General features: G+C 42.4%; 1 protein-coding gene across 7 annotated transcripts in view; it reads left to right on the top strand.

The window, feature by feature from the left end:
- ITPRID1 (ITPR interacting domain containing 1) overlaps nucleotides 1–20,183 on the top strand; it is a 462,385-nt gene that overhangs the window by 180,720 nt on the left and 261,482 nt on the right. For 3 of the 7 annotated variants that reach the window (XM_078688261.1, XM_078688262.1, XM_078688260.1), the window contains exon 3: nucleotides 12,565–12,608. The exons of the other annotated variants lie outside the window; for them this stretch is intronic. In XM_078688261.1, coding sequence (XP_078544387.1) covers nucleotides 12,565–12,608 — 44 coding nt within the window. The remainder of the gene's footprint in view (nucleotides 1–12,564; nucleotides 12,609–20,183) is intronic. 7 annotated transcript variants of the gene reach the window in all.

Below are 20,183 nucleotides of genomic sequence, written 5' to 3'. Positions count from 1 at the left end.
ATGTGAAATAAAGTAGCGTTAGGGGTGGAGCAAGACCAACACAAATGATTTGTTTACTATTATACCCTCGTTTACAATTTGTATTTTGATTCTCCCCCCCCTCCTCCCTTCCATGACTACTTGTTATATTATGTACTGTTATTTTGCTTAATAAAGTCTTATTGAACTTAAAAAAAAACATACTCAGTGCTATTTTTAAATGGGCAACAAAATAATATACTTTCCAATCTGGGAGGGATAAACCTCCTTTAAAAAATAAAAGTTTTTTTTATAAATAGTGGTATCGGGTATCAGAGTGCTTTACATGTGCACCAGTTGTATTACACAAGGACATATTCATACGGGGAGATTACGTGATATCCCCAGAATCACAGGATGTTGAGCATCACTTCCAATACTCTTACCCGTTTCCCTAGATTTGAGATCGACCGCCCTAGCCGTTAGGCCACATCCTCTCCTTGTTGAGTAGATAGAGTCTACTTCTTTCCGCTGATTCTTGCGCTACTTTGTTCCAAATAAAAATACTAATTAGCGCATTCAGCTGCTGAAAGAAATTGTTACATAACACACAGGAAATTGATGTAAAGAAAAAGTTTATCAGGGGCAAAATACACATTTTAACTAATGCCACTCTCCTAATTATAGAGATCGACACCTTCCCCCATGATCCAACATATTCTGTATCTTGGCAACCAAGGCTGGGCAGTTTAAATCATATCAATCTTTCACAGATTTTTAAACCCAAATACCTTACTTTTGCTGGCAAATACTCTGCAGATTTTGGGGAAGAGCTGTTGCATCGGTTTTGAGGAGGAAACCCTGTTTTGGAGAGGTTGACTCTGTAACCAGTGAACCTAGAGAATTTGGAACATACACCAAACAGTACTTCAACCCCCCCCCACCCCGTCCAGGTGCCAGATATAACATATGGTAATTTGCATATAATATGTTTTGATATCCCAGGCACTGCCGCTTTCACTTCCACACTCTGGCATAAAGAACACCCCAGGGGTTCAGTAAAGGGGGCAATATATTATTAAACAGGGCCATAATGGGGTCTTTTATTTCTGAGATAAGGATCTGATACTACTCTTATGAATCCTATCCTGGTGCCTTCCACCTGGGCAAAGCTCCAACCACAGGCTTTAGCTCTGATTATACTCTAGGGATGAATAAGATTTTGTGCTGCCTCATTAGACAACTTTGGAGGCAAATGCTATCTAGGAAGCCCAGGAAATCACTCCTCCTTAGGGATTAGCCAGCTGTGCATATAGTTGCAAAATGCTGATGGAATACTTCCTCAATTAAAGAGGCCTCCCCCAGCAAAGTACTCTTTGATGGATCCTGTATCTTATCTTTGACATTTTTAGATTTTTGTGCTCTGATTTGCCAGGTTAGCAGCCTCCCGCTTGCTTCGACTTCCTTGCATAATTGTTGCCCATACGTTCTGCTGTTTATAAGTTGCTTCTCCATCAAAAAGTGCTGTAGCTTATACTTCACTAGCTCTCTCTTCTTCAAAAGTAAAGAGTTAGCTTAATAGGAAAGATTTACCTTACCCTAGTGGACATCATCAGAACGCTCCCTAAATTGAAATCTCACTAACTTCTTAGAATAGGTTTGAAAAGTGATAATCTCCCCTCTCATAGTTGCCTTAAATGCTAACCTGATATTTTCTAAAGAAGACGAGTGTTGATTTTCCTCAAAACACAGAATAGATTGCGCCTTGTTTTGTTCGATAAAACATTCATCAGCAAGTAATGCTCTGGTTCAAGATCAGCACTTGTGCATAGCAGCATTGTTGGGAAAACGCACATTTAAAGTAATAACAGTGCGGTCGATAAAGAATTTGATATATATGAAGAGGCAACAACTTGAATATATACTTAGAGGTGAGAAAACAGTCTATCCTCAAGGCTGGGCAATAATGCAAGAAAAAGAAAGTATGCCACCTTGCTTTCGGGTTAACCTCTTAGCAAGGATCAAACAGACTATGCTCCTCCGTAATCCTCTGCATTGTCCTTGCCAGTTTAGGTTTGCACTGAGGTATAGCTCACCTACTAATATCAACGTCTGGTTTATTGGCATAATTAAATTCTCCACCTATTTTTATATTCTTGGAATGATTGGTGAACTAAAGACACAATTCATATAGTGACTGAGGATCATCTAGAGTTGAGCCATAATTGGAGACCATGAAATATCTTTCTCTGTTAATATGAATTTCTGCCACCGTCCATCTACCAAATCTATCCAATTTCACCTGTCCCAACCAACCCTTGACCCTCCTATGAACAAGAACTGCCACTCTTCGAAGAGAGGCTGATGTTGACAAATAATGTAATAATTGGAAAGGAGACCATTTAACTGAAGACATTCTAGATTTCCTAATTTGAGTTTCCTGAAGTAAAGCCACGGATGCCTTCTGATCAAGAAGCCAATCCATATCTGCCCTGCCTGCTTAGGCACCGCCGTAGGGATTACGATTTCCCTTTCAGGCAGCATTTCAATGACTGTCCAACTGCCATTAAAAGGCTGTCAGAAATAGAATTTGTTGGTACTAGCAGGGCCTCTGCTATGAGGCCCGAGGGGCACCGGTGGTGCCCCCCCAAACATCCAGGCCCGCATGCCAAGCACCAGATGGTGCCAGGCAAACGGTGACTGGATGTTTGGAAACATCCATTTTTCCAATGCGGGTTGTGCTGCAGCCCTTTTCCGTCCGGTACACAAGCCACAATGGAAAAATGTATGTTTCTGCCCACCTCATGGGTGGTCGCATCGAAATACATCAGATGGAACCGGTGACTACTAGGACACCCCAGGGTAACCGTGCGCTCTACAAGTGCAAATACCATAACATAACATACTAGTCAGTCAGTTTCCATTCTGACACAATGCCAGTCTGATGCTCATCTGACCGGCATTGTACTCAGGGCCTTAGTCTCTGAAACAGAAAATCATCAGTAGGTCAGGATATCAGGCTGTGGCCAACGATGGCTCCCGGTTGTTAGTTAGCCATTGGCCAAGGTCTCAGTGAAATCGTTGAATTTTGGCAAGAAAGCTGCAAGCAGGTGAAATTTGAATTTCCCACCCAAGGAAGGTCCCTTGTCTGCAGGATACTTTTGACACCTTCACTCTACTTAGTCATGTTTTTGGGATATTGGATCCTTCCAGTGGTGCAGGGCTGCAGACTATAGCTGTAGGGAGCTCCACAAGGCTAGATACCTTCTCGGTGAGGTCCTGCTGAATTGTGCTTGCTGCTCTTAAAAAACGTGGAGCAGAAGCAACTTGAATATCTTTTGCCCAGCTGCAACACACCAACATCAGATCTGCTTAGCATGTTTGTCTAAGTCCTCAGGAGGTCTTTGGAGCCAAAACGTTTCTAAGCTTCATGTTTCATGATATGTTAGGAGGGTCTAGGAGCTGGTGACAATACTCTTTGCGGCAGAGGCCCACAGCAGGCTCAATGGCAGGTTCAGTTGCCAATGGTCAACTGAGCAGTTACAGGAAAAGACTTCTAAAAGCTTTGCGTGTTCCTATAGCTTAAACAGGATGCCAACATTATGACCCTTGGAGTCCAGTTCTTTGTTATGGGTACAAGAGACCCTTTGTCAAGCAACCCACGCCACGTGTGGCGATCCACCCCTCAACAATAAAGTATTCTGGAGATCCTATAGAGCCGAAATTGTTTTTAGATGACCGGATGGTTTATTTATGCCTGTTGAACTAGACAGTTTTCCTCTGACTGCTTCAAAGTGGGACATTTAATTTGTTTCTTGGCCAGGGCATCTCTAGCCTGGGCAACTCCTCTGATTGTCACTGAATAATTATTCTTATTATTTTTGCAAAATTCAATCAAGAGAACCTCATCTACAAGTTTAAAAAAAATGAGGAAGCTCAGGGAACTCTTGCCAGCTCATCCTTAAACTCCTCCTTTAGCCCTCTCCAGAATAAAGTCATCTGAGTTTGTTCCACCCAGGTGGACTCAGCAGCACGCTTGTAACATTGAGTGCAATAGGTGAGTACTTTGGATTTTCCCTGAGAGATCTCTCACAGGGCATCCTCTGCAGATTCTTTGAACTCTGGTCTCACAAACATCTTGAACAATGACTTAAGGACAGGAGGATGGATAAATGGAGAAACTAAAGGTTCACTTCTACTCCTTCTTTCTGGATTTTTAGAGACAGTTGTTCCTTCATCTGAGGTACCTGATGAGCCAATACAGGTTGAACCCAATTGAGGTACCTTGTCAATGCAGAAAGTGAACAAAGATGTAGGGATGGTTTGTTTCTCTATTGTGTGATTCCTAACTACCTGCTTCAGAATTGCAGTAATCAATCCTCTAAGACTCAGGGAAACACAGGGTCCCGTCCTCTGTAAAGTTTTTAGTTCCCCCCGTGGACAGAATTCATGTTTGTTCTTGTAAGAGCTGATGTTCAACTCCATCCTGGCCAGTCTCTCTCTGTTCCTGCCCAGTTAGATTCTGGTGGCTCCGATATGTACATGGACTGGAGTCATGCCCAGAGACTCCACATTCAATCAGGAAGAAGTCATTTTCATGTCATGTACACAAAATCAAGGTCTTGTGACATCTATTACAGTTCCGCGCTTATTGTCCTTAGGTAGCCATAAGAAAATGGTTACTTTTGATTGGATGTATGATGTTACAACGCGATCAAAATGATCGCGGTACATCACAACGCATCTTTTACAACGCAAGTCGTTACCACGACTTGCGCTGTAGGGTGCTGGACGTAGGAATAGTAAGATTTACTATTCCAACTCCACCCTACGTACAGTAGGGAAGGTGTTGGAATAGTAAATCTACTATTCCTTAGTCTAGAGCACCCTCCAGCGCAAGTCGTGGTAGCACCGTGGTGTTTTGACCCCGGTGTAAAGGTTGTAGACCCTTTTGATCTAATCACATGTCCTATCTATGCCAAACTGGTTGCAGTATGCTGGCTAGAAGAACACAATACTTACGTCAATTGGGAGACCAGAGTCGTATCTCTGCCATTGCAGTTCTGTAGGGATAATTGTTACTCGGACCGGAGTAACTGGGATCCTGTGGTAAAATAAATTTCGAAGACCAGTCTCAGGCTACCAGTCTTGGACAGCAGAATACCCAGGTCTGCATTACGGGTTAGAATACAGCCCTCCACAGCTCCTCACAGTCTTCTGCAGCAAATACTGCTAGGATTCAAATTTAAGAAGCATTGATCTGGAAATCCTGCTGCATAACTAAGGAAGTCCACTAGGGCCACCATCATCAAAATCCTACATAGGATACCACAAGAGTATGCACCTCACACACTCATGAGCAAAGGCCTTCTCCATCTTAGATGGAGCTCATCTTTTCTACAACCATAACACCTGTAGTAACTGGAGCCTCCGACTTGGATAATTTTGTGGTTCATGCAGGATACACTTCTCCATTAGAGTTTTGAGATTCTTATGGAAGACCATTGCATTGCTTGTGAGGTTAGGAAATGTTTAACGGAGGGAAGTGTTAAGCTACACGCAGTCATGCATCAACTGCTTACTACTCCATTTTATCCTATTTGCTCCTGTAAACATCCCTCGGGGAGCTAACCACCTGCAATTTGCACTATGTATCTGAGTACATGACACACCAAGGAGCAAATATACTAAAATGCACCACTAAACACCAAAGAAACCAAAGATTCTCTGCTGCGTTGTGTGAAAGTGAGAGTGAAAAACATATCTTTTAGGATATGGCTCTTGTTAGAAATGGGAGTCTTTACTTGGCAATGGTTTGCACCTTTGTCCAAGTAGGGACCCTTCCTCCTTGTCAGAGTAAGAGGGATACACTTCTAAAATATCCCCTGTTCAGGCCCTTGGAAGCTTGGCACGAGCAGACTAGCTTATCTCAGAGGCAGTGTGGAAAGCATTTGTGCACATATACAGTCATACAGTGAAAGCACTACAAATGGACACCACACCAGTTTAGAAAAATAAGTAATCTTTATCTAAACCAAACAAGACCAAAGCAACAAAAATCCAACCTACAATAATCAGTCAGTCAGTCAGTCAAAATACTTTACTTTGGCTTTACAGCCATAAAAGCACAATAAAATATACACACATCAGATGGATCATAAAAAGTAAGGAAAGCGCAAAATGGGCAAGTTAAAATATATCATCAAGAGCCTAAGATCGATAATATACAAGGATAGATTACATCAATGGCAGCTATAACACATGATGGGTAACTACCCGAGCCCCCAGATTTCGAAAGCACACGCAGGAGGAACCCAGGACACAATTAATATACAATATATGAGGACATTAAAAACAACACTAATACTTCATATACATATTCAATTAGACTACGTAGTAAAAAAAAAAATTAGGGAAATGAGGCTAAAAACTTACATTACCAAGCAATAAAATAGACATAATTACTATCATCTCATTCACTACAGTGTTACGTAGCAGCAAAAGGAGTGAGAAAGTAGTGCAAACAGCAACATCAACTGTTACCCTGCTCTTTTCCCTTTAGGATTCCTCTACGGGTACACCACATTGCAAGGAGGAATTTTGAGGTTGTGAATACAAAAAGTGGTGAAGTTTCATATTTAAGTAGCCTAAAAACCTCAAGGTAATTTCTTACCCCTAGATTTCTACACAACTGGTAGACCCACTTCGATCTAGACCTATTGTAAGCAGGACAGAAAAGTATTACATGAAGTTCTGTCTCTTCCGCGGCGGCACAACCAGGGCACAGAGATTGGACTGAACCCTTCCATTTATTTGTAGATGCACCTAGTGGAAGGGTTCCAAATCTAAATTGTATAAATAATTTTCTGCCATAAAAGGTTGGATGCTATCCAAGGTCTTTTCTAGTTTATACTGCTGTTTGACATCAAGGAACCTTGATGTCAAGGAGCAGGAGATCGTACTCTTAACTAAGTGGGCAAGTTTAAATTCCTTCACAGCTGTGACTAAGGCTTTTTTTTGGATACAGGAACAAGAGTCCTCTGGGTTCAACCATAAATTACCATAGCCTAGGGAAAAGCACAAACTCCTGACATAGGACAACCATGGTAGATTTATGGCCCCCAATTTACACATTACTTCCCTCAGTTCCTCCCTATAGTTGATTAGTTCTGGCGTGCTCCATATGCGACGCCAGAAAAGGAGAGGACGAGAGGCAATGAGGTCAGATATGGGACCGATACCAAGGTCCATCCTAAGCGGCATTAGGGGTGTGCTCTTTGGCAGCCCTAGCAACTGTCTGACAAAGGTGTTCTCAGTTACCTGTAGTGGATGGGATGCACAGTGTCCCCAAAGTTCAGCACCATAAAGAGATGCTCCCCTTGCTTGTATTTTCTAAATTTCTGCCGGAGGGCCTATCACTTTTTGGGAGCATTTTTTTTACACTTTGAGAATGCCTCCCAAGGACTGAGTTAACTTCAAATCTCTCTAAAGGTCTTCCATCCATTTGGGGGTGTGGGCAGTTAGTTGTTTTTGTGTGGAAGACCATATATTTCGTTTTTTTGATATTAATCTCCAAATTCTTTTTCCTGCAAAATGAGCTAAACTCATCCAAGACACTCTGCATGCCCATAGATGATTTAGAGAGGAGCAGCGTGTTGTCGGCAAACATCAAAGCTGGTATTTTCCTGTTTGCTAACCTTGAAGAGTCTATGTCCTTTACAGCTAAGAGTGTATCTATTAAGCCGTTCAGGAAAAGAGAGAAAAGAGTTGGGGCCAACACGCATCCCTGCCTGACCCCTTGCTCCACCGAAAAAGGCGCTGTCAGATCACCCTTTTTTCCCAAATCTAACCCTAGCATAGGTGCCTTAGTGTAGGCGTTTTAGGATCTGGCAAAGATAAACCGGCACCCCCATGTAAAATAACAAACCCCATAGATGCTTAGTGTGGACCAAATCAAATGCGGACTTAAGGTCCACAAAGGTCAGATAGAGACTACCCCCTCCCAAGGTTACAGTCTTCCAGTAGATTAATTGTAATCTAAAGATTTGGTCTAAAGTCGAAGTTCTGGACCTAAATCCTGCTTGTAGGGGGGGTAAGGATATCTGACTCGTCCATCCAGGTTTGCAAACGCCCCAAGAGGACGCAAAAATCTTTTGAGTGACATCAATGAGGCTAATAGGCCGGTAATTTGCCGGGTCTAAAGGGGAACCTTTTTTAAAAATTGGAATAATCTCGGCACCAAGACAGGTTGGGGGGAGCTCCATGCCTTGAAAGATCGAATTAAATAGAGACTGGAGGTAGGGAGCCCAAACAGCCCGTTCTGATCTGAACAGGTCACCAGGGATTCTGTCCAGACCAGATGCTTCATTAGGAAGTAACTTGCCCAGTGCCAGATTTACTTCCAACAGAGTGCAGGGAGGTGGTGCCATGTTCAGGGAAATATGAAAGACATCCATTAACCCCTGAGATTCAGTTACATTCACGGACCTGGAATATAACATTTTTAAATGTAATCTCCAGGTTTCTTCTGCTAAATTTGGAGCAATGGCCAGGTTACCTTCTGTATGACCTGACTTCACTATGTTCCAAAAGGAACGCATATCTCTGCTATCCAAAGCTTTCCTAATCGCTCCCCATTTTCATTTTCCCAGGCTACTTTTGCCTCAGCCAAGATGGATTTAAAGCGAGACCTAGCTAGTCTAGTGCTAGGGCATCCTTGTTCTTGACTCTAAGTACTAGTGCAGTTTTAGCTTCACTGCAAGCCTTATTGAACCATGGATGTTTCGATTTGGGGTCAAGTTTATTATTATTATTATCATGTATATAAAAGAAGGCTGCCAATTTTAAAAACATCTCATGATGGTTGTTTTTCATCAATATCAAAGATTATTGGTCTTGAAAGTTGCCAATAATATTAAAAGCAGACTCAAGAAAAGGGATGATCTCGGAATGCAGAATGGCCATTTTCTCGTCAGAGACAGCCAGTGTACCCCAACGGACTCTTCTACCTCCTTCACTAGTGGCTAGATTAAGAGGGGGTTGGGTAGAGTACTATTGGGCATTCCCAAGCTGGGGGATACATAGAGCCAGGAGTAATGGATTGTGATCGCTTTTGCATCTTGGATACACAGCAAAATCCTGGATTTTGGGCCAGATCTCAACATCAACCAATATGTAGTCCATTATAGATGCCTGCCCTATTTTGTGAAAGGTTGAGTTTCCCGAGTTATCTGCTGGAAGACGTCCATTGCAGGCCCTTAATGAGTGGGTTATTGTAAGTGAGGTCAATTGAAGGACAAGAGGGAACCATCCCCTGGTCGGATAGGTATTACATAATGGAATTGACCAAACAGCTTCTTCTTCACTAGTGATATTGGGACTAATGTCATTTAAGGGCTCAAAATGTCAATTAAAATCACCTCCAACGACTAAATGGACAGACCTACAACATACAGTAATCAAAATATGACTCTTAGAAGGTAAAAACAGTTTTTTCCATAGCAACTTACAGATGCAACCCGTTCCACACAAAGTACCTTGGATGCATTAAAATCACAAACAAAAACAGCCACAGGGGAGGTGATACGTCAGTTCCTTACGCTCAGGGAAGGCGATAAGTCGGTTCCTTACTCCAGGGTAAGTATGCGTCTCTTCCTTACACCAACGCAGGGGAGGTGATTTATTGGTTCCTTACTGAAGAGGAGGTGATGCCTCGGTTCTTACTGTGCAGGGAGGTTGTGCGCTAGATTTTTACGGCAGCCCCAGCATTGTTGTAGACTTGGTCCCCTGGTACAATGCGTGGGGATCAGGGATCAGGGATCCAGCAGTTCTCGATGCGGCCGCGGTGGCAATGGCGCTGCTTTGATCTCTCCAGCCGCGGGCCCACAATGCGTTGGTTCTTGCAGTTGCACAGCAGGACATGCATTGGAATAGGTGCGGTGATCTCCGACTTCGGAGATCAGTGCATGAGATTTGAGCTGCAGCAATTTCTCCAGCAGTGGGCTGCATCGGTTTCTTCTTCGGCACAGCTGCGATGTGTCAGAGGCTGGCGCAGATGCATCACGCTTCTTTAGTTGCTTCTCTTTTCCCAGCTCTCAGCAGCAGGAACAACCTACAGAGGCCCAACTCAGGGACAGGCACCTCTTGGCAGGTCAGAACTCCCAGCAAGGAAGTTCAGGGGAGCTGGTGGGGAGGTCTTTTTGTCTCTGACACTTCAGACCAGGAAGCAAGTTCTACCTCAAGCCCTTGTAGATCTCCTTCAAGCAGGAAACACAGCACACAGCAAACATGTTATACTCTCCTTGGCAGAAACAGCCACAGCAGGCCAAACCCAGACTGGAAGGGTAATCTTCTAGTACAAAAGATATGCTTCAATATTTTCCTACTTTGCCTTGCAATGCAGCACACAAGCAAAGTTTGAAAAGTATGAGGAAACAAAAACATTTCTCTTCCAGTATGCCTGTCTAAAGAAGGCAAAGGTTTTCACGCAAATCCTTGTCTACAGTTTTTAGTAGATTCTGATTTGCCCCAAAATCCATAGGGAGTTCCATGGGAATTACTATGTACCACTCATGTAAGGCCCCCTTAATGCAAAGTAGTCAGTACTTTGGCCAACTCTCCAACTCAAATCCTGATTTGTATTGGAAAGTTAATACCACCACAACGCTTTGTTCAGCATTAACATAGTAACACAAACTCAGAGCTAAGCGTTAGTAACGCTGGGCCCACATTTCAAGGGTTCCAGAGTATGTGAAAACCCAATTATTCACAACAGGGCTTGCTCACGCTTCATTTTGGAGTACGTTAAGCAGTTCTTTATTTCCTTACATACTTTTACATGCCTTTGTGACTTGGGTCCTAACCTTCTAAAATGAAAATGCTCTGGTAATAATATACAATTAGTTCAAATAGAAAGGAACTGTGCCCTCTTTGCACTTTTACTAATAGGGAGCTGAGCGTGTGCAGGCCGATTCACAAAGGCCCCTACTTGTAAATGCCTTTGTGAACCGGTCCCAATGCTTCCTCATTCCTATCACAGCAGTTTGACCTCTTGATGGAAAGTTATATTTCATGGAGAAAAAACGTAAAGTGTTTGCCTAAGGGGACATTGTGAATGACACTTGTCCAGCTTCCATAGTGAGCGCAGTCTGTTTTTAGAATAGGGTTTTTCCACAAAACTTCCTACGTGGGGGTGATTGCATTAAGTTTCCTCGTTCCTTTAAATAGTCACGACAACGCTTTATGCTCACAATATTAACGAGTACACAAAAAGTTCTTTTTTATTTTCGTGGAAATCATTGTCCAAATTCCTTTTGCAGAACAAAGGGGCATATTACCAAGAATTAGCGATAATTATCGCTCAGCTTGGTTGGCGGCTATAATTTTATCGCCGTGCTTCACCTATTTTTATCGCTTAGAAGCCTTGCTATTATCAAGGTTTATCTCCTAAGCAATAAAAATCGGCCGAAATGCATGAATATCTCTGAAAAGTCAGCGATATTCATGCATTACCGATCTAATGCTCTAGCCATGTTATCCACCTACCATTGGATAACATGGCTAAGAACTGCTCTGGGCAGGCGTTAGCTTTTGGAGATATTCGCGCTTAGCGCGAATATTTCCAAAAGTAGGTAATAGGAGATAGCGATGTTAGCAACTGTTTCCAGTCGCTAGCATCTTGGCACGCCCACTTTGCATGTCATTAGCGATAATTATCGCTGACAGGCAAAGTGGGCCCCAAGATGATCGCTATCTCCTACTAGCTGTCGCTAACTGGTGTTAGCGACAGCTAGGTAATAGGGCGATAAAATTATCACCGCTTTAGCTGGAAAAATTCCTGCCAAAGCGGCGATAAGGCCCTTGGTAATATGCCCCAAAGTTTGTGCCTCTCAGTGGTCGTAGAGTTCGAAGCTTGCTTTCGCTGACTGTGAGATGTTACTCGTGCAGAGAACACATACTATTGAAGGATGTGATGTACAACTTAGAACGTGTTCAACTGTTCAAAGCATCCCTTACTTCGTGAAACGTAAGCAAGGAAAATGCCATTTAAATTGTCCCACCCTGTGCTGCATTCAGTTTTGGTAGATTCAAGTAAAATATTACGATGTAATTGATCCAGGCAACAATGTATTTTACGTTTGGAATACTCCCTTTCCCCTCAAAAAATGTGCAGCCCTTTATTGTCCTTTCTGGCTTCTTTGCCTTATAGTTGTTAAGCATCTCTCTGTGACCTCTTTAATCTGTCTGTCTGTAGATCGAGCAGTTCACCAGCTCCCAGGTGTGCAGTTCACGGTTAAAAGGGGGGTGCACTAAAGTTATTGATGGGATTGACTCCATTGAACCACTTCCTTTCCATTTTTAAAAACCAATACTTAAATATGTGGGTGGTCTTAAAATAGCATTTTCCTAGATGCTCCTCTACCCCTTCCTGGAGTCTAATTTACTTTGCAGTTCTGGTAACATTACCCGGTCTATGACACCTACATGTTCCACCCTACAGAAAGGCGTGCTCATCTACTGAAGCAACAGAAAATTCTTGCACAAAAGGTCATGTTATTTACGCAGTTACAATGGAAACATACTTCACTTTCCTACTTCTCTTTCCAGCCTATCTACAAATGAAGAACCAGCACCTGGTGTAAAAAACACAGGTAAGATAATAAGCCATGAGCTTTGTTCTATTGCTTCTTGTTTGTTTTTAAACCTAAATCTCTGTATTAATACAGCATAGCTTCTCGGTGCAGCCTTGACTCTATGACTGCTTGAATACCTCCAGCATAGCTTTGTTGACGGAAAGGTGTTATTTTTTTTTTTTTTTTAGGCTGTTCCTAAGTACCATGCAGTCCCCCGTTTCCTATTTCTTGGCGAGACAGATTTAGAGAGCCACGGTTAGTATGTGTAACTTGTAGGGGTGGCAGCCAGGCTCGATTGTCAAACAGAAGTTTTAAAGTCAGAAATCCATGTACCACAGGATTTTCCTCCAGTATGTGTAGATTTCAAACTTTCTCAGCATTTACCAAGGTCTGACTCCCAGGATTACACGTGTGTAAAACTTTGAAATTTAGTGATTCTCTGTGCATACCCGTCATCATTTTGTGTGTACATTTCCAACTTTCCTGGATTTGTCAACCCCAAATGCCAGGAATTTATATGAAAATTAGCAAAAGGCACTGATTCCCATGCATACTCATGGTCCTGTGCAGTTACTTCTTTGACAATCTACAGTAGTACTTACTACAAGAACGTACACTACCAAGTGATTCTTTTTCTCCCTTGAAACCTCGTTTTCCCTAGGAGAAACTATTGTCCCTACATCTCCTGACAAAAAGGAACCTTTGTGAATCTTTTCTATGTTTGTGCACCTGCCTCAATTTTTGTATGGCATTTGTTTCAATGTGTAAATGGGTTATAAAGAGTAATTGATTATGATAGTGAATATCCTGAAGTTATGATTTTTGGGATGCGCACTCCCTTCAGCGTGGCCACCTCTTTACACTTCAATGCGAATAACTATGGAAGACTTTCTATGGTACCAAATTTCAGGTGCAAGTGTGCACAGCAACAGATTACAGTTATGAGAACCAGAATCATCGTCAAATGATGTCTGTGGAATGTCTTGTTCACAAACCTAGTTTCACAAAAAAGTTAATGAATCACCCCTACTATGCCATGAATGGCGCCTCAAGGTGCACCCAATGTTTTGTTTTGCACAATTACTGGTTTGTTTGAAACACAGTGCAGCAACTACCTTTTGCAAACAATATTAAGGGCAATATTCATCATTTTTTTACGCAATACAGCACGACACCCTACTGCTCTGCATGAGAGGGAGAGGGCAGGAATGCACCATATCTATCAAGATGCACTTTTGGCTGCATAGGGCCAATGCAAGGTGCAAGCGTGCCTGCATTACAGACAGGATTGCTTTTGTGCAGGAAGGGACACCATCCTTTGAGGATTTTTTCTCTTTCTGCCTGTGCTGCAGAATGTAGGACACATAGAAAGAATTTCTCCTTGTTACACGTCCCCTGTGAAGGCATAGCATTTTGACTCATTCCCAAGTCTGCCACTCATGGTAGATCTACAAATGTACCAAAATCCATGGCTGGGTGTGTGGGAACACACATGCCCCACCCATGGAATGCCTCCCTAAGAAAGCACAGTTTTCTCATCGATAATCGAATTGCAAATATTGCAGTGATATTATCAATGATGTTTTAGAAGATATCATGAGTGATGTAATATGTGAGGTAATAAGCAGTGTCTGGCGAGGGAGCGCCTTAGATACCTTAGGGTACAAGTTAGTTTTACATAAGTTACATATAACTGCTGAATTTAAGTGGTTTCGTACATTTAAAAAACTATTTTATCACTGAAATTCTCACCTAACTATAATGTTACTTTAACCTGTTTTTTTCAGTGAATTTCCATTTTTTTCTAATTATTATACCAAACTATAATGTCACTTTAACCTTTGTTTTTTTCAGTGAATTTCTAGGATTTTTTTTAACGGAAACTAATATTTTATCACGATAAGCAAAATCAACCCCTGTGGTGACGGCATTATAGTGGCACGGACTGAACTGCGACTAACCCACCCTTGGCACCCAACCCCCTATACATAAAGCAGATCTATCATCGTTCTAAAAAATCACCAATATTTTTGATCAAATATACATTTCAGTAATGCACACAATGCAGTGTTTATGAATATTGATTTTTTTTAAATAATTTGTAAAGTTTTATTAAACTACATTTGTTGTTCTTTATTTTTACATAGCTTTTATTAATACATTTTTGGGTGACAAATGTGTAAATAAGTAGTTATAGACATATTGTAAGTTAAAAAAAGAAATACATGTGTCTGATTTGTGTAAAAGTTTGTTATGATTTGTGTCAATAACATTTTTCAGCCCAAAATATATACTCATATAAACAATCACAAGAGGGCCTTGTACAGAAAAAGCAATCATAGAACTAACCACTAGAGATAGTTACATTCCGAACATGAGAGCATGCGCTCCAGCTTAGGAAATGCTTTAAAAAAGTATAGTAAGTACTCCTAGGGTTATGGTTTTAATGAGATTTACTGTTTTTCTTTTTTATGTTGCGAGCTACTGATCCCTGTAGCCCCCCACAACATAACTTCTATTATTTATTTTGGTGATGTCCCTAGAAGGGGCAAATGCACCACCATTATTTTTAAAATATCACTTGCAGGGCATTGGGGTTGCTCCTGAAAAGAGCAGTGAATAATAAATGAAGGTCTGTGGACACTCATTAATTATTCACATTTTGGCTATTTCTATTGAAAACTTTTGGGTGTCCCAGTCCCACCCAGGACACCCATTTATTATTTTGCTGGGGGGTCACAGGGGGAGCCCCAGGGTGCCTGTGGCCCTGCAGCTCCCTGCAAGCACCCCTATTTTATTGGTCCGGGCAGGAGATGGCAATTCTTACTTAAATTAAGGGGTGTCCACTGGGGCACCAACACATTTATTATTCTTTTTGGGCTGTGGGGGGAGCTCTGGGGCCCCTGCAGCCCTAACGACTCTCTGCTCCTGCAGGAGCTGGCATTAATATATATTATTTTGATATAAGGCCCCAGTGCCTAACCGGGGCACTCCACAGCTGGTGTCACGTTTGGGGCTACGGAGAGAGGTCATAAGACCCTGCAGCCCTGCATGCTCCTCTGCTTGCACCCATCAGGGGTACAACAAGAGCAGTAGCAGCTTGCAGGAAATTAGGGTGGAGGGGCTGGGGTGGAGATTGCGGGGGTGGCTACATTTTAAAATAAATACCTCTTACATCTTCTGCCGGCCGTGTATCTCCTCCGCTTCTTGGCGAGCCCCTGAACCAGGAAGCAGCCAGGCTTCCCATAGCCATTCACAAGGCTGCAAGGCAGCGTTGTGATTAGCTCCCCTTAGCCAATCAGGAGGCTACAATGCAGCCTTGTGATTGGTCTGAGTGCCGTGGATCAGCGCTCAGATGGGGACTGAGGGCCTGGACATGTTCCCCATCACGCTGTGTATTGCAGCCTGTTGGGGAACATGCAAAGTGTGCATGACTGTTTGGCCACCAGAGACAGACGGCCAAGCAGTCATGCCCAGTTGGAGTATGCAAACCACTCCTTCCCTTGTGCCCCAGTCCCGCCCACCCTCACCCAGCCCTGAACCAGGGAAAAAATAAAATGATAATAACAGAGTTATTATCATTTTATTTTTCCTGCTCAAAGAGCAGTGGGGTGACTTTCCTCCACCTTAGCAAAGGCCAGCACTACTCCATACCCACAGTACCAGTTATCTTTAGCTCCCACAAGGTGGGAGCAATTCAATCAATTTCCGTGCCCGAAAGCACAGGTAGGGCAAGGAAATGTTTTGTTCTCCCTACGGGTTGGAGGAGCTTTGTGCTCTTGGCCGGTGGGAGAACAGATGCTCTTTCCTTGACTGCACATGAGGGGAGGGAAAGAGATGGTGTCCTGGGGGTTGGGGACCCCAGGACACTATCATTGACCCAGCCCCTGGGTATTACACCATATCGCAAAAAGCAGTCCTCTTTCTGGACCAAGATCTTGCTTTCTGCCAAATGTGGTGTAAATCCATTAAGCGTTTTGGGTTGTGGGAGGGGGGAGTGCTGTGTGTGTGTGTGTGTGTGTGTGTAGCTAAATAATCTGTTTTTGCTTACAACTTTGGAGCCTTTTGACAAGTCTTCACAAAACCTTCCCAAAAATGTCTCATTTACCTTATCATGTTCTTGGAAAGTGTCAGAATGATCTGTCAAGAGGGGGGCAAGGAAATTTGGGAGGGACTACCAAAACACGTTTCCCCAATTAAAAAAAATTTCCGCTGGAAAATTGAACCAAAAATGCCACAAAAACTGCTCAGCAAAATGATATCAAATTTAGCAGAAAGCTATAACTTGGTCCAGAAGTGTGCTTTTTGTGATTTAGTGTAAATCCATTCACTATGGTTTGAGAATTAACGTTCAAAGTTTATGCACATTTAATATCAGAGGATCTGCGGAGCCAACAGATCCAAAGATAAGATCTGATTGCCTGCCACCACATCAACAAAGTTGTAGGACGCAGGGACTGAGTCCACTGTCCTGAATAAAAAAAAGACAAAGCATATCGGGGCAGGGTAGGGATATAATAACCCCTGTGCTTGGTGGGAGTCCCTGGAATGCCCCCCGGGCCAAACACTAATTTTTCTTTCATCTGTGCTGCAGATCTCATAAGGATCTGCAGATCGTGGATCTGATAAAAAGGAAAATAGGTAGATTATTGCCCATTTAAAAACTTTGCCCCCGGGGTGAGCTAGGTCCCGGAGAGGTCACTGGTTTCCTTTTTTATGGAGAGGGGCACTTGACCCCCTCCCTGAGTATGCCATGTCCAGTATGCATAATTTGGGGAGGTGGGTGTGTGGCCCCCACTCCCTGAGTCTTACTGAGGCCTTAGGGTCCCTGTACCCTGGGGCGGCTTAATTCGGGTTATAAGGCATATGGCTCCTATCCCCTTATATCTTAGAGGCACCGGAGACCCTATCTTCTAGGGCCAAATGTTACATTTTATGGAGGGGAGTGCAGCCCCCCTCCACAAGCTAGTCATCAGTTCAGGGACACCATCCACTGATGCCTGATTTGAGACTTATCCAGGGCAAGACCGCATCCCCCTGGGCACTGCTAATTCACTATTTCATGCGCAACAGAGTGCAGGCGTTCCCTGCCTGCTATTTCCTGGGCGGGAAATACAACTTTGTTCCCCTGGTTGAGAGCACCGAAAAGTGCTGCACCAGCTCCCGCCAGCATTTGTGGTGCTGCCTGGGAGTTTTGCAGGGGCTGCGGGTGCACTGAGGCTCCCTCCATTGGTCCCAATGAATTTGGCATTATCAGTGCCTCAGGTAGGTAGTGGGGAACCCACTTGGAGGGAAGTAGCTTTTGCTGTCACGGGGTATGGGTGCTGGTGGGGAGCCAGCTGAGTCAGTGGAAGCCTTGGGGCTCCCCCGCACCGCTCAACAATTTTCAATCCATCAATCAGATTTGTAGAGTGCTACTTGTCACTGTGATGGTATTGAGGCTCCTGGCAGGTTCCAGTTGATCAGCCAAGCAGTGTGGCTCTCAGCACAACCTCCGAACACCGCTCAGCTCAGCGAGGGTGGGTGGGGTAAAAAACACAGAGCCTCAGCGGTGCATGACTGGATAAAGCGACTAGAGATAACTATAACTGGTGAATTCCAGTTGGTTTTGTTCACGGATAACAATATTTTTATCTGACATTTTGACCTAACTATAACGTCCCTTTAACTTTTTTTTCCTCTGAAATAATCAGTTATATATATTTTTATATATCTATATATATTTATGTCCACTAGAGGGCCAGCAATGTTATATCAACTAACATCACCTGTGGCTCGTGCTCAGCTCCTTCCTGCCTGTGTGACCTTTGAAAAAGTTCAGAGACATGAACGAAACGCGTCGGAAATTGCTCCACATTGGCACAAAATAAATGCTGCTGCATAGGTTTTCCGTGTGCGACTCACCTTCTTTCTACAACGGGGGAGAAACTGTTGTTATATATTTATATCTATATATATTTATATATTCTCCAGATCACTAATGACTTCTCAAATCTCGTCATTGATGACATCATCCAATAAGTGTGATCATTTGTTTTACAGTAGACATAGTGGCAGGTAACTGCTGCAATACTTTTGTACCTAATTTTGCTCAGCCTGAGTCCAACTAATGGGTGTAAGTGTTTACAAAATGCATGTGCTCCTCACAACTTTTTATTCCGTAGAAAAGGTTTCCAATAGGAGAATAATTCTACTCAGTAGATGCTAACTTTTATAATCAGCCCTGTGTTATCACAAATAATCGTGTCAGCATGATCATTTTTACTTAACCTAGAAGAGTGGGAGATCCAGGTACTAACATATGTATGTGTGCTTGTTTTGCTTCAGAAGGTGGGCTAGCTGTAACGTTTTCTCCACAGTCATTCTGGTCCCCATGTATACATTTCTGAGCGACAGAAGCTAAACAATTAGTTACAATTTTCATCAGAAGTTTGTAATCTGTGTTTAGCAGGCTAAATGGCCTATATGAATTCGGAATAAATGAGGATTTCTTTTTTTTTAAACTTAAAACAATAGATTCTGTAAATGTTGTAGAAAAAATCCCAACAAAGATAATTTCATTGAAATGTATAATCAGAAAATCTTGAAAAGCAGAACAAATTCCTTAGACAGCTCAATTGTGATGCCATCATTCCCTGCAGCCTTGGTATTAGCCATATAGTCCAAGGCCTCCCGAAATTCAATTGATGACATTGGTTTAATTAAACTGTCTTTTTGTTCAGTCGAGAACTAGGGAATTGGAAGTGAAGCAAGAAACTTTAAAGAGGCATCCTCTGTAAAAGGGTGCAGGTAGTATGATCTTTAGTACCTTCATAATTTGGTTATGGTTATTTTGAGCAAATAGCGTCTTTTTTGACAATTGTTACACAGAATGTACACTGTTCTCACTAGATTCTTTACACAATACTCTGTGGTGTATTTTTCATGAGAGTTTTACTATTTTCAATGGGGGGTTAATAATGAACTCTCTCCATAGAGTAAACACTGTTTACATTACTCAGTTGTCTACTGATATTAACTTAATTTCTTTATGTAGCTTTGGTGTGTGTCAGTTGTTTGATACAGATAAAAACTGTCCGTAGTAAGGAATTTGTTTTGGAATTGGCATTCACTGTTTTGGCTTTCTAGGAGAAGTTGTATACAGATTGAATACAATACTCAATGAGGGTTTCCCATATATCTGTGGTTGATTGTTAATGTGAAATATGCCAGCTGTTAAGTATATGGTATACGGTCAATGTTGCACAAAATGCATGCTGTCCACACCTAAGGGAGTTGTATATGTGATGGTATTAATGATGACAAATATTTTCCTGAACTATTTTAATCTTACTTTCCTCAGTGATGTCATAAATTATATCATGGAACATTTCTTGAGTCATGTCATATGTGAGGTTAAGAGCTGTACATGGCGGGGGTGCACATTATAGTTAGTGCTGCTAACTTTAACTGGTGAATATCTGTGATTTTTTAGTTCAATATTTTAATGTTGTCACTGAGAAGTTCACCTACCTATGATGTTACTTTAACCTTTGTTTATTTCTGTGAATTTCTAGGGTTTTTACTAAATGAAAGATGATCTTTTTTTATCAC

The sequence above is a fragment of the Lissotriton helveticus genome, chromosome 4_1 (assembly GCF_964261635.1).
Source record: "Lissotriton helveticus chromosome 4_1, aLisHel1.1, whole genome shotgun sequence".
NCBI lineage: Eukaryota > Metazoa > Chordata > Amphibia > Caudata > Salamandridae > Lissotriton > Lissotriton helveticus.
This window is presented reverse-complemented; position numbering and strand designations above follow the sequence as displayed.